The sequence below is a fragment of the Schistocerca americana genome, chromosome 7, assembly GCF_021461395.2.
Source record: "Schistocerca americana isolate TAMUIC-IGC-003095 chromosome 7, iqSchAmer2.1, whole genome shotgun sequence".
Classification (NCBI taxonomy): domain Eukaryota; kingdom Metazoa; phylum Arthropoda; class Insecta; order Orthoptera; family Acrididae; genus Schistocerca; species Schistocerca americana.
Window position 1 is genome coordinate 455341490 of NC_060125.1, and position 16196 is coordinate 455357685.

Consider the following 16196-nt stretch of genomic DNA (forward strand, 5'->3'; position numbering starts at 1 on the left):
GTGTCGAGGCAAGCCATCATCGATGGTCAGCTGTCAGACTACATACGAATGTGTTTTACTGTTAATGGAAGCAAAAGTACTACTGTGATAATTCGATAGTTTTCTGCCACAGTGAAACGTGTAATGTCAGGAAAGCTTACTGTTTTATAAGTGTACTGCGTAATCATTATGCTGCTTGAAGATAACATTGCATTACACTAGCAGTCATTTGTAAGGAAGTGTATACTACGATGAATCCAAGAAAAGAGTATACCAGCTGTTTTAGCTCCCTGTTTTTCTCTGTCTTCTTCTGTTTCCTTCTGTAATTGCACAATCATTTTCTGTGACCATAAAACAGTTACACAATTTTAGTTATACAACGAATAAAACGATGAAAGAATGCCGAGAACAACGCAGTACAAGTTCTATGTAATAACTTGGCTATGGACAGAAAATTAAACAAATAATACCTTTGTATGTCAATCTTTGTAGAAGATGATGGTTGGGATATCGGCTGGTCAGTTGTAAGTAAACAGCAATACACATTTAGTCGTAAATTTGAACTCTTTAGTAATCTACCAGTTTCGAGGTTACATTACTTCTCCATGAGACCATGTGACAAAACTAGATCGGGTACAATCCAATTGGATGTGGTCGCTGTAAGATCAAAAATAAGATAACCGGTGTCCGCAGATATCTGATACAAACGACGTGATTGGTTCGAACATTTACGGCTGAAGGTGTACTGATGTGATGGATACAATATCCGAAGATACCCACGGTTTGTTATTCAGGAATTACAGGATGACTCACAATTGAGGCAAGAGCTTTGAAGCTTCCGGGGAACCAATTCAGGGGAGGAAACCCTTAGCAGCTGATGATGTTGGGGCTTTTTCTAGGACTCTTGACACGTGGCGTATCGCTTTCGCAACATACGGCACTTCTTGTGGTGTGTCTGTAGGTTTTGTTTACAGACCAAATACACGAACTCAAACTGAAACATTACACTGATGTAATAAAAGTAACGAGATCCTCTTAATGTTTTGCCCGAGATAGTGCAGCAACTCAACTTGGCATGGATTGAGCAAGTGGTTGGAAGTCCCCTTCAGAAATATTTAGCCACGCTGCCTCTACAGCCGTGTATGATTCCGGAAGTGTTTTCGGAGCAGGATTTTGTGCGCGAAGTGACGTTTCGAATGTATCCCATAAGTGTACAGTGACACTCGGGCAGTCCGGGTGACCAAATCATCTACTCGATGTGTCCAGAATGTTCTTCAATCAAATCGCGGACTATCGTGGCCCGGCGACATGGCGCATTGACATACATAAAAACGCACCAGGAATAGCGCAAATGGTCTCGAAGTAGCCGAAGATCAATATTTCCAGTCAAAGATCGGTTCAGTTGGAACATTGGACCCAGTCTTTCCCTTGTAAGCACAGCCCACACCATTATGCAGCCACCACCAACTGGCACAGCGCCTTGTTGACAACTTAGGTCCATGGCTTCGTGGGATCTGCGCTACACCCGAATCCAACTCTCATCAGCTGAAATCTGGACTCATCTGACCAGGCCAAGGTTTTCCAGTCGTCTAGCGACCAACCGATACGGACACGAGAGCAGGCGAGATACTGCAGACGATGTCGTGCTGTTAGCAAAGGCACTCGAGTTATTCGCCTTCTGGCATAGCCCATTAACGCCTGATTCTGTAGCACCGCCCTAATGGATACGTTCGCCTTACGTTCAACGTTGATTTCTGCGGTTATTCCACGTAGGCTTGCTTGTCTGTTAGCACTGACAATACCACGCTGCTCTCTGTCGTGAAGGCCGTCGGCCATTGCGTTGTCTGGAGTGAGAGGAACTGCCTGAATTTTGGTATTCTCGGCACGTTCTTGACACGACTAAGAATATTGAGTTTCCTAACGACTTCCAAAATGGAATGTGCTACGCGTCTACTTCCAAATACCATTCTACTTTTCAGTGTCCATTAGCGACCGTCGTGCGGCCATATTCACATCAGATGTCTCCACACCAAGACTTTTGTCACTTCATCGTACAAATAACAGTATCGCACCCTCTGATAAGTTCAAGTAATGTTGCTCGTCGTCAGTACTACAACTGGCAAGTGTAGTGTGTGCATGATGGAGAACTTTATCCTCAAATGTGCCATTCCTTCTAATGAAGCATTTCTGCCCTTGTTGGGCCAAGTGAACTTGCAGAACATTAGAAGGTGGAGTTCTGAAAGCAAATGTTGGTTGCAGCACGAGCGTATGCATAATGTCAGAGCAGGGATGTGGAGCACAGTGAATGCTACAAGGATATTGGGGACGGAGTTTTTCATCAGTCCATAATTTCTGATAACTATGTGAATAATATATTACAGCACACTGACTGGTCAATAGTTTCCGAACACATATTAATGAATGTTAGTTTAGGGTGTGTCAACCCTTCGCCTTTATGACAGTCTCGACTCTGTTTAGGACACATAATTTGAGGTGCCAGAATGTCTGGCAGTCAATTCTTCATCAACAGCGGAATTCTGAGAAGGTAGTGATGCGTCTTGAGCGAGTTCGACGTTCTAACTCATCCCAAAGGTGTTCTGTTGGGTTCAGATCTGGATCCTGGCAGGTTAGTTCCTTTCAGGAATTTCTTGAAGGAATACACCGTCACTTGAGTGTATATTTCTGTATATTCCCTGCGTACGTGCTAGATTTGGGCTTATACTCCATTATAGAATAAAATGCTAAAGGCAGGAAAATGCAAATATATAAAAATCTTTTAAAAAATCGAAATATCGGATGCAAGTTAGTATAATATTACAAGGTATAAACTTTCATCTTAGACCAGTGACGTGTTTTGATTTGCAGAATGATATATAGACTCGATAACGGGGTAAAATAAAATGGCATCCTGCACAGTACACAGAAAATTAAAAAGTGGGCTACGATATACGGACATACCTTGTAATTTCATATCAGTTTGCATTCCGAAGGAATCGTCGCTAGGTGTATCTGTGGGTCTAGGCACGTTGGTCTCCTGCTGGTTAGGAGACTGCTGCTGGGTGCTGTAGAGTGACGCAACAGCGCAGAGAATGATGGGCAACGAGTGATTTTGTGCGATTACTCACGCTCTACCTTGTTACAAACCGCTGGTTGAGTTTGGGTTTGGTGAGGGCCTTACCAGCCATCACGTGTAGCGATAACAGTGAAGTAATGAGGTCTTTTTCGTGGTTAGTGTGGAGCTCACTTATTACGCTTAAGAAGACAGTAATTGCAGAGTCATAAATACACCTTTTATTGAATTGTGTATTGTGTATATTAGAGGAACGGCTCGCAGACGATGAGTGTTCGTATCGTGTTGAGAATGCACCCTGCCATGAAGCGGCATCTTTGGAACAACATTTTGAGGACTGTTCTGACCAGAATCCCCACCTCAACCCAATAAAACACCTACGGGATGCGTTAAACGTCGACCTCTCCGGACACCAGCGTCCATCATCCAGCATCATTACCTTCTCTGATTTCGGCTTCTGAGAAAGAATGGGCTGCCAGACATTCAGACATCTAATTGGACGCGTCCCAGGCAGAGTTCAAGCCATCATAATGGCGAAGGGAGGACACAGCCCACATTAATGTCCATTAGTATGTGTCTGAATACTTTTGATTAGATAGTGCAGTTGGTTATTTAAGCAATGGTCACTGTCGTCTCCATCTTGTTCCAAAGTAAATGACGTTAAAACTTGCTTACTGTGAATGGTATTTTGACACCTTGATTTGAGAACAGGTGATTTCTTTTCGGGAACAGTTGAGAAAGGAAGTACAAACTCACCGTTCTGCGTGGAGCAATACTGCTCGTCGTAGAGGCGATAGGCCATGGCGTGCGCTCTGATGACGGTGTGCGCTGCCAGGTAGTCGCCGATGCCCGGAGCTTTCTGCGACGGAGCTTGACCGCCTGTGGTAGCGTAGCCTTTCAATAACTCGTAAGGCTCATTGAATGTCAGCCACATCTTGTTCATCTTATATCCTCCTTTCAAGACAGTGTCCATTCGGTTCAACTGCTATTCAAAGTCCTTTGCTGTCTCTGACAGAATTGCAATGTCATCGGTGAACCTCAGTTTTTATTTCTTCTCCATGTATTTTAATAGCTACTCCGAATTTTTCTTTTGTTTCCTTTACTGCTTGCTCAATATACAGATTGAATAACATCGTGGAGAGGCTACAACCCTGTCCCACTCCCTTCCCAACCACTAGTGCCCTTTCATGTCCCTCGACTCTTATAACTGCCATCTGGGTTTTGTACAAATTGTAAATAGCCTTTCGCTCCCTGTATTTTACAGCTGCCACCTTCAGAATTTGTAAGAGAGTATTCCAGTCAACACAGTCAAAAGCTTTCTCAAAGTCTACAAATGCTAGAAGCGTAGGTTTGTCTTTCCTTAATCTAGTTTCTGAAATAAGTCGTAGGGTCACTATTGCCTCAAGTGTTCCAATATTTCTACGGAATCCAAACTGATCTTCCCCGCGGTCGGCTTCCACCAGTTTTTCCGTTAGTCTGTAAAGAATTCGTGTTAGTATTTTGTAGCCGTGACTTATTAAACTGGTAGTTCGGTAATTTTCACATCTGTCAATAACTGCTTTCTTTGGGATTGGAATTATTATATTCTTCTTGAAGTCTGAGGTTATTTCGCCTGTCTCATATATCTTGCTCACCAGATGGTAGAGTTTTGTCAGGGCTGGCTCTCCCAAGGCTGTCAGTAGTTCTAATGTTCTAGTGTTGTCTACTCCCGGCGCCCTGTTTCGACTTAGGTCTTTCAGTGATCTGTCAAATTCTTCACGCAGTATCATATCTCCTATCTCATTTTCATCTATATCCTCTTCCATTTCCATAAAATTGTCCTCAAGTACATCACCCTAGTACAGACCCTCTATATACTCCTTCCACCTTTCTGATTTCTCTTCCTTGCTTAGAACTGGGTTTCCATCTGAGCTTTTGATATTCATTCAAGTGGTTCCGTTATATCCAAACGACTCTTTAATTTTCCTGTAGGCTGTATCTATCTTACCCCTAGTGAGATAAGCCTCTACATCCTTACATTTGTCCTCTAGCCATCCCTGCTTAGCCATTTTATACGTCCTGTCGATCTCATTTTTGAGACGTTTGTGTTGCTTTTTGCCTGCTTCATTTACTCTATTTTTACATTTTCTCCTTTCATCAGTTAAATTCAACATTTGTTCTGTTACCCAAGGATATCTACTAGGCCTCGTCCATTTTCCTGCTTGATTCTCTGCTACCTTCACTACTTCATCCCTCAAAGCCACCCATTCTTCTTCTACTTCAAAAATGGTTCAAATGGCTCTGAGCACTATGGGACTCAATTGCTGAGGTCATTAGTCCCCTAGAACTTAGAACTAGTTAAACCTAACTAACCTAAGGACATCACAAACATCAATGCCCGAGGCAGGATTCGAACCTGCCACCGTAGCGGTCTTGCGGTTCCAGACTGCAGCGCCTTTAACCGCACGGCCACTTCGGCCGGCTCTTCTTCTATTGTATATCTTTCCCGCATTCCCGTCAATTGTTCCCCTATGCTGTCCCTGAAACTCTGTACAACCTCTGGTTTAGTCAGTTTATCCAGGTCCCATCTCTTTAAATTCCCACATCTTAGCAGTTTCTTCAGTTTTAATCTACAGTTCAAGACCAGTAGATTGTTGTCCACATCTGCCCCTAGAAATGTCTTACAATTTAAAACCTGGTTCCTAAATCACTGTCTTACCATTATATAATCTATCTGATACCTTCTAGTACCTCCAGGCTTCTCCCATGTATACCTGTTCTTAAGAATAAATTATGCGAATATTGCATTCGAGAACAATTCTCATTGGCACCTTGTCTCGAGAGTGCCCAGACAAAGTCAACACCTGTGTTACTGTATCTGTAGGCTACTGGTAAGGGTTTCGTGTTTTCAGATGCGTGGTTGTCTGGGGTAGCACAGAGCGACGCCATTCGTCAGCAGTCCATGCATCCCAGTCACGACACCTCTATAAATGCAGCCGTTGTGATTGTGGTGTTGAGGGCAGCCTGTGCATGGGATTGTAATTCACTAGTCTGGGGGCTACTAGTCTCGAAACAGTGGTTGGGGTCACACAGAATGTGAAGGTAATCCATCTTTTGCAGATAGCAGGCGCCATAGTATGAGGTACGGTGTGCTTGGATCACAGTACTGTGATCCCCCTTTGACGTTGTCACATGTGGTCGTTCGGAACCTTGATGACGAGCATGCCTGCCCTCACTTTCCCGTGCAGTCCAACATTGGATTATTGTCACATCCGAATTCCCCACAAATCTGCATGTTGCACGATTCGACCAGCTCGCCGAATGCATGTCCCCTAACGAAGCACCTTTCAAACTCTGTCAGGTGCTGAAACGATGCTCACTCGAGTATTCGGCACCTCCGCGTTGACTCAACAGCTGACGCTGTTCCCGCCCTTTTGAGGCGACTAAAGTCGTGGAATAGCGATATGCACGTATACAGATAGCGGTAGTAATACGAACACGAGGTATAAAAGCGCAGTGCGTTGACGGACTGTCATCTGAAATTAAATTATTAACATGAAAATGTTTCCGTCCTTCGTTCTGATTAAGGTCGCACGACAGGAATTGACAGACTCTGAACGCGGAGTGGTAGACGCACGGAACATTCCATTTCGGAAATTGTTAGGGAATTCAATATTCCGTGTTGAACAGTGTCAAGAGTGTGCCGTGAATACAAATTTCAGGCATTACCTCTCTTCACGGACAACGCAGTGAGCGACGGTCTTACCTAACGACCGAGAGCTGCGGCGTTTCCTTGACTTATCAGTGCTAACAGACAGGCAATACTGAGAGAAATAACCGCAGAAATCAATGTGGCACGTACGACGAACGTATCCGTTAGACCAATGCTGCGGAATATGGTTGTAGCAACAGACGGCCGATGTGAGTGCCTTTGCTAACAGCAAGCCAGCACTTGCAGAGCCTCTCCTGGGCTCTTGACTACATCGGTTGGACCATAGACGACCGGAAAACCGTCGGCTGGTCAAATGAGTCCCGATTTCATTTGGTAAGATTTGATGGTAGGATTAGAGTGTGGTGCAGACCCTACAAAGCCATGGACCCACGTTGTCAAGGCACTGTGCAAGGTGGCGGTGCATCCATAATGGTGTGGGCCGTGTTTACATGGAGTGGGCGGGTCCTCTGGTCCTACTGAGCCGATCTTTGACCGAAAATTGATATGTTCGGCTACTTGGAGAGCTTTTGCAGCCATTCGTGGACCTCGTGTTCCCAAACAAAGATGGAATTTTTTGGGGTGGCAATTCGTTATGTCAGCGGGGCACAACTGTTCGCGACTTGTTTGAAGAACATTCTGAACAATTTGAGCGCATGGTTTGACCACCGACATAGTCCGACACGTCTCCGGCCGACCATTTATGGGACATAAACGAGAGATCACTTCGTGCACAAAATCCTGCACCGGGAACACTTTGGAAGTTATGGACGCCTGTAGAGGCAGCACGGCTCAGTATTTCTGCTTAGGAGTTTCAACGACTTGTTGAGTCCACGCCACGTCGAGTTTTGCTTTGCTGCACTACGCTGGGCAAAAGAAGGAGCGACACGATGTTCTGAGGTATGTCACATCTTTTGTCGCCTCATTGTGTACACCGCAATATACGTGGAAACGACAGTAAACAGGAACAACACTAATGCATGCTGGTGGCTAATATAGATGTCACAGAGAATTTCAGATGTAATCATTCACACACTCGTCGATGGCGCGAAGTTACATTGACATCCGACCAAGTCCTTATTTTTGTTGTCAGGCAGTTAATACTGTTCCCTTTTGAATTACTAAGGTTTTCTTAAAGATAAGTGAATAATTCGAGAGGAACTCATTAGGAATGTTTTCATGAAAATACTCAGCGAATAATATATGATACTGTTTTCTAAATTCATTCTGAAATATTTAATCTTCTTTAACAATTATAAAGTTTTGTCGACATTCCCTTGGTTTGGCGGCGAACTGGGTGGAAGTCACCATGTTTTGGAGAGGACACCAATGTTACAGCTGGCGTCATGTTGTGGAGAGCCATCAGGTATGACTTCAGGTCACGGTTGGTAGTGATGGAGGGGACTCTCACGGCACAGCGATACGCTAGAGACATCCTCACGTGTTACATCCCATGTGACGGTATTGTGGTAACATTTTTCAGTAAGAAAATGCTCGTCCACACATGGCACACGTTTCTATAAACTGACTACTTGAGGTACACTGTTTTCTTATCTGTCACGGTGAGCAGCCTTAGGTAAAAAGGACTGTAACAAATTTATCACCCTCCAGAAGGGATGCTATATGTTGCCGCTTGTAGTCCATATTCCAAACTCGGCGAATTTTTTGCAAATAATGTATTTATCTGTAATGTATTGCTAAGATGCTGCACCCTCATTCTAATTCGAAAGAATTCACTGTGATTCAGTAATTCAAAACTTGGTTTAAATGTACAGGTATGCAAGTATGTGAATTCCTCAAACCTCATAAATGTGGTATTATGTGATTAACGTATCATCTAGAAACAATCTGAATCGATAAACTCTCACAAGTATCTGGCTGGATGATGCAATGGAAATGCAAACCAATAAGCACCTGGTCTCAGTCGTAGGTGAAGGTAGCAGCAGAGATTCATTGGCAGCATAGCCCACTGTGAAAATGCTGTTAGTTTACAGTTGTGTGTCTCATCTTAGAATATAGCTTAATTGTGAGTGATCCATGTAAAATAGGACTAAGAGGGTATGTTGAACGTTCTCAAAGAAAGGCAGCACGAATGATCACTCTCAAGTGAGACTGTCACGGAAATGCTGGAAATCATGTACTGGCACACGCCTGAACAAATACTCCCATTTATGAAGATTCAAGAACCAGTATTAAGAGCCTAGAAATATGCTTCACTATCCCCTCCATATCACACCCATATGGAAAACGAGGATGAGATTAGACAAACTACATCTTGCACTAGGACGTTTAAACATTTGTTCTTTCCACATGATTAGAACCTGAAGAAACCGTTACATATGTTGCAGCAATCTCTACCATGCACTTCATAATAGTTTGTAGAGTATGTACATGAACGTAGATCGTTCAGCAGCTGAACTACACGGCTACACGGTAAAAGCCTATCACTAAAATGGCGAGTGTTCAGTGAAAAAGCGACGTGTCTTTCGATGTCATTTCAACACGCCGCGTAACCAACCCACTACGTCGGGTAATATGATTCGATTGTGGATAAGCAACTTCCAGCATTTGGGTCGATATCTACAAAACGGGCACGAGTCTAACAAACGCAGAAAACGTTGCTGCTATTTAACAGGCAACGATCTCAAATCCATGCCGATTAGGCAGGAAGCCATTTGCTTTGGAACATTGAACACATCAGTATATGGAAATGCCGTGTGGCTAGGTCCACCTGTCGGGTACACCGTTTGCCTGGTGCAAATCTTTCGAGTTGGGGCCACTGCGGCGACTTGGTGTGTCAGTGGGAATGAAATGATGATGAACACCCAGTCCCTGAGCGGAGAAAATCACCGACCCAGCCGGGAATCGAACCCGGGCCGTTAGGAATGACTTTCCGTCGCGCTGACTACTCAGATACCAGGGACTGACTACACTTCAGTGAGAAGGAATCTCCATGACCTCAGATTTCGTCCTTACAAACATCACTGTGTCTCATTTCTTAATCTGCTCAGAAAATCATTGTGATGCTAAGTGAAGGATGATTTCATAAACTATTTTTCTTTGTGTCGTAAATGTGATGGCTATTTTCGTATTTTCCGAGTATGTTGGGTGTTAAACACTTTTTCCACAACCGACTAATTTTACAAATCTTTCCGCTTCATTAGTGAACCCTGCACAAGAGCAAGAAGGCAAAATATAAAGATATCTATTTACAATTTGTCAGAGGTGTAGGCGAGGTCGAGAATTTCACACAGGGCTTTTGCGATGTATCAAGCTGAAAATAACATCAAACTTTTCTGTAAAATGTAAACCTTCAGGGTTGAGAATGTAACAATTAATAATATGTTCCGATCTGTTATGCCGTTGTCGAATGGATTTCACCTTAAAAGCCAGTGTTTCGTCCAGCGGAATGCACGCCGAGCTAGATTTGCAATATTCTCTCCCTCTCGGCCGTCATCGGTTTCGTCGGCTATTCCGTTGACAATATTAATTTATAACTTCCCCGTGAGGACAATGAAAGAAAAAGGTTTTAAATGTTCTGCAATAGCCAAATACCCTTAAAATTAGATCTAAATTTAACCGTTACAACCAAAGTACTGTTGTTATAAGAAATCCAGACAAACAAAACAGTTTAATAGTTAATATTAAGCTGCTAAATGTTAGAATCTCTTAAGTTAAAACTTTGACAAACGTCAATTTTACATTTTGTAAGTGTAGGACCAAGAGGTTTTTAATATTCAAGGACAATTTTAACCAAAATCTGGCGTGGCCCAGGTGTTTCGTAGACCAATCTGAGCCTGCTTCCCAGCTCCATAGACGTCAAGTGTCTTACATCAATTTGTTAGTGACAGCTTCACCTATACCACTGTGGTATGTTTAAACAATTATCATTTAGTGTATGTGAATAGTTGCTGTGAAGTGAAAATAGGACTAACGCCTAACTGACATTCTCTTCCAATTTCTTCCAAGTTATTTGTATGTGGCTGATGCTCTTTTTCTTCCTAATACTTCCGTTGTTCCGTTAACTGATACAATTTTTTTAGACCGACTTGTACAAGGTGACAATTATAGAAGTATATGAAAAAAACCTAAGTTACTTACAAACTACGGCATGTACACACTTTATTCGACATGTAAACGGCACTACAGGTATTCGGATTTAGGTTATGCTATGTTCAATATGCCTGCCATCACTGGCGATGATGTGTCGCAGACGAATGGCGAAATTCTTCATGACCCGCTATACAGGGTGAGTCACCTAATATTACCGCTGGATATATTTCGTAAACCACATCAAATACTGACGAATCGATTCCACAGACCGAACGTGAGGAGAGGGGCTAGTGTTATTGGCTAATACAAATCATAAAAAAATGCACGGAAGTACGTTTTTTAACACAAACCTACGTTTTTTTAAATGGAACCCCGTTAGTTTTGTTAGCACATCTGAACATATAAACAAATACGTAATCAGTGCCGTTTGTTGTATTGTAAAATGTTAATTACATCCGGAGATATTGTAACCTAAAGTTGACGCTTGAATACTACTCCTCCGCTGTTCGATCGTGTGTATCGGAGAGCACCGAATTACGTAGGGATCCAAAAGGAACGAAGATGGACCTTAGGTACAGATGAGACTGTAACAGCACATTACGTCCACATGCTAACACCATTTTATTGGTCTTTTTCACTGACGCACATGTACATTACCATGAGGGGTGAGGTACACGTACACACGTCGTTTCCGTTTTCAATTACGGAGTGGAATAGAGTGTGTCCCGACATGTCAGGCCAATAGATGTTCAATGTGGTGACCATCATTTGCTGCACACAATTGAAATCTATGGCGTAATGAATGTCGTACACGCCGCAGTACATCTGGTGTCATGTCGCCGCAGGCTGCCACAATACGTTGTTTCATATCCTATGGGGTTGTAGGCACATCACGGTACACATTCTCCTTTAACGTACCCCACAGAAAGAAGTCCAGAGGTGTAGGATCAGGAGAACGGGCTGGCCAATTTATGCGTCCTCCACGTCTTATGGAACGCCCGTCGAACATCCTGTCAAGGGTCAGCCTAGTGTTAATTGCGGAAAGTGCAGGTGCACCATCATGCTGATACCACATACGTCGACGCGTTTCCAGTGGGACATTGTCGAGCAACGTTGGCAGATCATTCTGTAGAAACGCGATGTATGTTGCAGCTGTTTGGGCCCCTGCAATGAAGTGAGGACCAATGAGGTGATCGCCAATGGTTCCGCACCATACATTTACAGTCCACGGTCGCTGTCGCTCTACCTGTCTGAGCCAGCGAGGATTGTCCACGGACCAGTAATGCATGTTCCGTAGATTCACTGCCCCGTGGTTTGTGAAACCCCCTTCATCGGTAAACAGATAGAACTGCAATACATTCTCTGTTAATGCCCATTGACAGAATTGCACTCGATGATTAAAGTCATCACCATGTAATTGCTGATATAGCGACACATGAAACGGGTGAAAGAGGTGACGATGCAGTATGCGCATGACACTACTTTGACTCAGTCCACCGGCTCTCGCAATGTCCCGTGTACTCATGTGTGGGTTCATGGCAACAGCAGCTAACACACCAACTGCACCCGCGTCTCCTGTGACGGGCCTATTACGGACCCGTTTGCCTGCTACGACCATACCTGTTGCATACAGTTGGCGGTAGATGTTTTGCAATGTGCGGCACGTTGGATGCTCTCTGTCCGGGTACCGTTCCGCATACACCCTGCAGGCTTCAGCTGCATTTCGTCGACACTCGCCATAGATGAGTATCATCTCTGCCTTTTCAGAGTTCGAATACACCATGGTCACAGTTCCTACAACACTACACTAACACAGACGTCCCGTAACACGGTGTACTACAGTTGGTCTGCGTGCGGAGACGAATGCAGAATAACAATAGCAGCAAGCGCTACATGCGGACACTGCGACAGCTAGACCAAACAACAACAGTGCACTACAGCCACACTCGTAAACACGGTCGTCATCGTAATCATGTCCCTGCAGATGCTGCTCGCCGACCGTGGCCCGTGTTTGTTACAACACGCAACTAAACGTCGGAGGTTTCAAGCGTCAACTTTAGGTTACAATATCTCCGGATGTAATTAACATTTTACATTGCAACAAACGGCACTGATTACGTATTTGTTTATATGTTCAGATGTGCTAACAAAACTAACGTGGTTCCATTTAAAAAACGTAGGTTTGTGTTAAAAACATACTTACGTGCATTTTTGTGTGGTTTGTATTAAACAACTACACTAGCCCCTCTCCTCACGTTCGGTCAGTGGAATCGGTTCGTTAGTATTTGATGTGGTTTACGAAATATATCCAGTGGTAACGTTAGATGACTCACCCTGTATTGTCGGAACATCGATACTGTCGGAGACCTTCTATTGGCTTCTTTCAGCTCAACAATGGTTTTGGGCTATTGCTGTACATCTTGTGTCCCACAAAAAGGAGTCGCAAGTGTTCAGATCCGGAGAATATGGCGGCAAATCGAGGCCCATGCCAGTAACCTCTGGGTACCCCAGAGTAAGAATGTGGTCCCCAAAGTGCTCCGCCAGAAAATCGATCGCCGGCCGGGGTGGCCGAGCGGTTACAGGCGCTACATTCTGGAACCGCGCAACCGCTACGGTCGCAGGTTCGAATACTGCCTCAGGCATGGATGTGTGTGATGTCCTTAGGTTTGTTAGGTTTAAGTAGTTCTGAGTTCTAGGGGACTGGTAACCTCAGAAGTTAAGTCCCATAGTGCTCAGAGCCATTAGAACTATTTTTTTTCTTTCTCATGGCCTTATCTCTTATCTTCACCGAGTCGTCATGTTAATCCGGCATTGGAAACCTTAGCAGTAAAGAGTGGCCTAATGCCCATTCTGTTGTTATCTCTCGCAGGATGTAATTGAAAACAGGAAACTTTGTCAGGTGGAGCGATTGATCGATAACAATTATTCACTTGAAACACTACGATGAATCACAAGAACATGTGAAGAAGTTTTGCAGATTGCTCAACTGACTAATGAGAATGTTTTGATCGAAGACCTGTTATATTGGATATGCGTTATCGGCTTCAAAGCGAGTACAGGAAATGCACTGCTTTCTTGTTACAAAGTAACGAACGAGAAATGAGACAACTATACCCACTGCCTTCATGACCCTGTACCAAGCAATGAGCAATGCATTGTTGATCCGCGTTTCAGTAAATTTCAAATATATACAACATTACGCTGCAAATACCGCTTACTGTGTACTAAGTAAACAAGTCACTACGAATAAATCAAACACTTCAGGTGTTAGGGAATTTCCGTAACAAACTTCAAGTTTTAGAGGGGAATGAGTGCGTAGTATTTTGAATAGGAACACATGCCCTGAAACGTAGCGTTTCCGTTTCTGCAATGGTTTCTTTTAAGGTTTGTAATGCATCCACGCCTGCTGAGGAAAACAGAAAAGTCTCAGAGCTGCTCGTCCTGGTACGCAATATGTGTGACAATATGACGTGAAGTACGTCAAACGGCCACCTGGTGCCAATTAAAGTCTGAGTTTAGCTTACGAGACTCTTGCAGAGACAGAGGAAGATCTGCTGGCACGCGTTCAAGTTGCCGCACTAGAAACTAGAGGCATGAAGTGGAATAGACAGTATGTGCCAGAACATGCTTTGTAGGTACAATGTCTCTCACAACGTTGGTGGTCGCCACATCGAGCCACTGTTGTAATGCGTCACCACTGTTCTGTAGGTATGCTGGTTTCTTTTCTGTTTTGAGATAATGTAAGCACGTAATCTTTAAGTCTTGATACAAGCAAATTCCTTCAGAATTGTTACCTAATAACTGTACTACATCACCCCTAATTTAATTCCTGAAGCAGAAGAGACTGAATTAAGCATCTGAAATGAAGACGCCGTAGAACGGTAACGTTACGTTTCCGGCATGAGTTCCTATTCAAAATATTATGTACTCACTCCCGTCTAACAGTCCTAGAAGTCTCTACCAGGAATTTCTGAACATCCTGTATACAGCAGTTAATTTTATCACCTTATTTTACAGTTGAATATGTTCATTAGTAAAGGTCAAATGACGACGAATAAACAGGAACTCTGAGCAGGCAGTGTAAACATTGTAGCTACGGCTTCTTTGAAACATTCGCAATTCTCAGAAACTACCTGTGTTCGGTGACGTAGAATTGCAAGAGAATGAGAATATCTTTAAAGTGATGATACAGTATGTTGCACGGTTTTGAATGCGATACAGAAGTATAATACGTATGTGGTGTCACCGCCAGACACCACACTTGCTAGGTGGTAGCTTAAATCGGCCGCGGTCCATTTAGAACATGTCGGATTCGCGTATCGCCACTGTGTGATCGCAGACCGAGCGCCACCACAAGGCAGGTCTCGAGATACGGGCTAGGACTCGCCCCAGTTGTACGACGACTTTGCTAGCGACTACACTGACGAAGCCTTTCTCTCATTTGCCGAGAGACTGTTAGAATAGCCTTCAGCTAAGTCCATGACTACGACCTAGCAAGGCGCCACTAACCGTATCTGAAGATAGTCTTATTTGTATTATCAAGAGCGATGTACCACAAGGATCGAATAAAGTTAAGTATTCGAGGAGCGGCATACTTTTCTTATTAGAATTCACTACTTATCCTGTTCCAGAATTCACGCCCGTCTGCGTTAGATTTCGGCCTCCTCTATCTACAAGGTGTTGGCACATTTACCAACTCATCAACGTATAACTCGGTCTTTCGGAAAGCTCCCTTTGTTTGTACTGCAGAAATCAAAACTGGGAATTCCGAATCTCTAATCGCTTGGTTCTTTGTGATAATATATTGGCTCAGCTTGGGTCCAACATACCCAACAACCTATTTTGTCCACTCGGCAAGAGAATAAAGAACGAAAGAGGAAACAAAACAAAAAACGTGTCGAAACTAACACAAGCAGGTTCACATCATTACTTCCCGAGTAAGTCGTTCTCTTAATTCTTTGACACCTGAGAACTGAAGATCATACAACCACTCCACCTAACATATTTTTTTCTGAAATAGTATTGTCCCATAAACAAAAAACCACAGTAATCAGTTGCCATATTTGAGACACTAGTTTTCCGAGACCACGTTAAAGTTTATTTATAAGGAACTTCATCAGTCACAATGTTATGGATAATCTGTTGTCTAACATAAATTAATTTTTGAAGCAGCTGCATACAAACCCACCTGAAAATTATCTCCCTTTAAAAGACTAGTGCCTAGATTGACACTAGTTCAGTTGTCGTGATATTAATTAGATTATAACATTCTCCATCTCAATTGACTGCAAAAGTACATGTCATGCGTCTGATGCACTTAAATTCAACTTGAGCTGGAAATCAGAAGTTAAAGGAATTTAAAACTTCTCTGTGTTCGGCTGCAGTTTAATCGTCACTGCTGTAGTT

The 16196-nt window shown here is 43.4% G+C and overlaps 1 protein-coding gene across 1 annotated transcript in view; it reads right to left on the reverse strand.

Annotated features, from left to right (window-relative positions):
• The window catches only part of LOC124623004 (myrosinase 1-like), a 117961-nt gene that overhangs the window by 15291 nt on the left and 86474 nt on the right, over window positions 1-16196 (reverse strand). The window contains exon 5 of the mRNA XM_047148795.1: window positions 3806-3992. Coding sequence (XP_047004751.1) covers window positions 3806-3992 — 187 coding nt within the window. The remainder of the gene's footprint in view (window positions 1-3805; window positions 3993-16196) is intronic.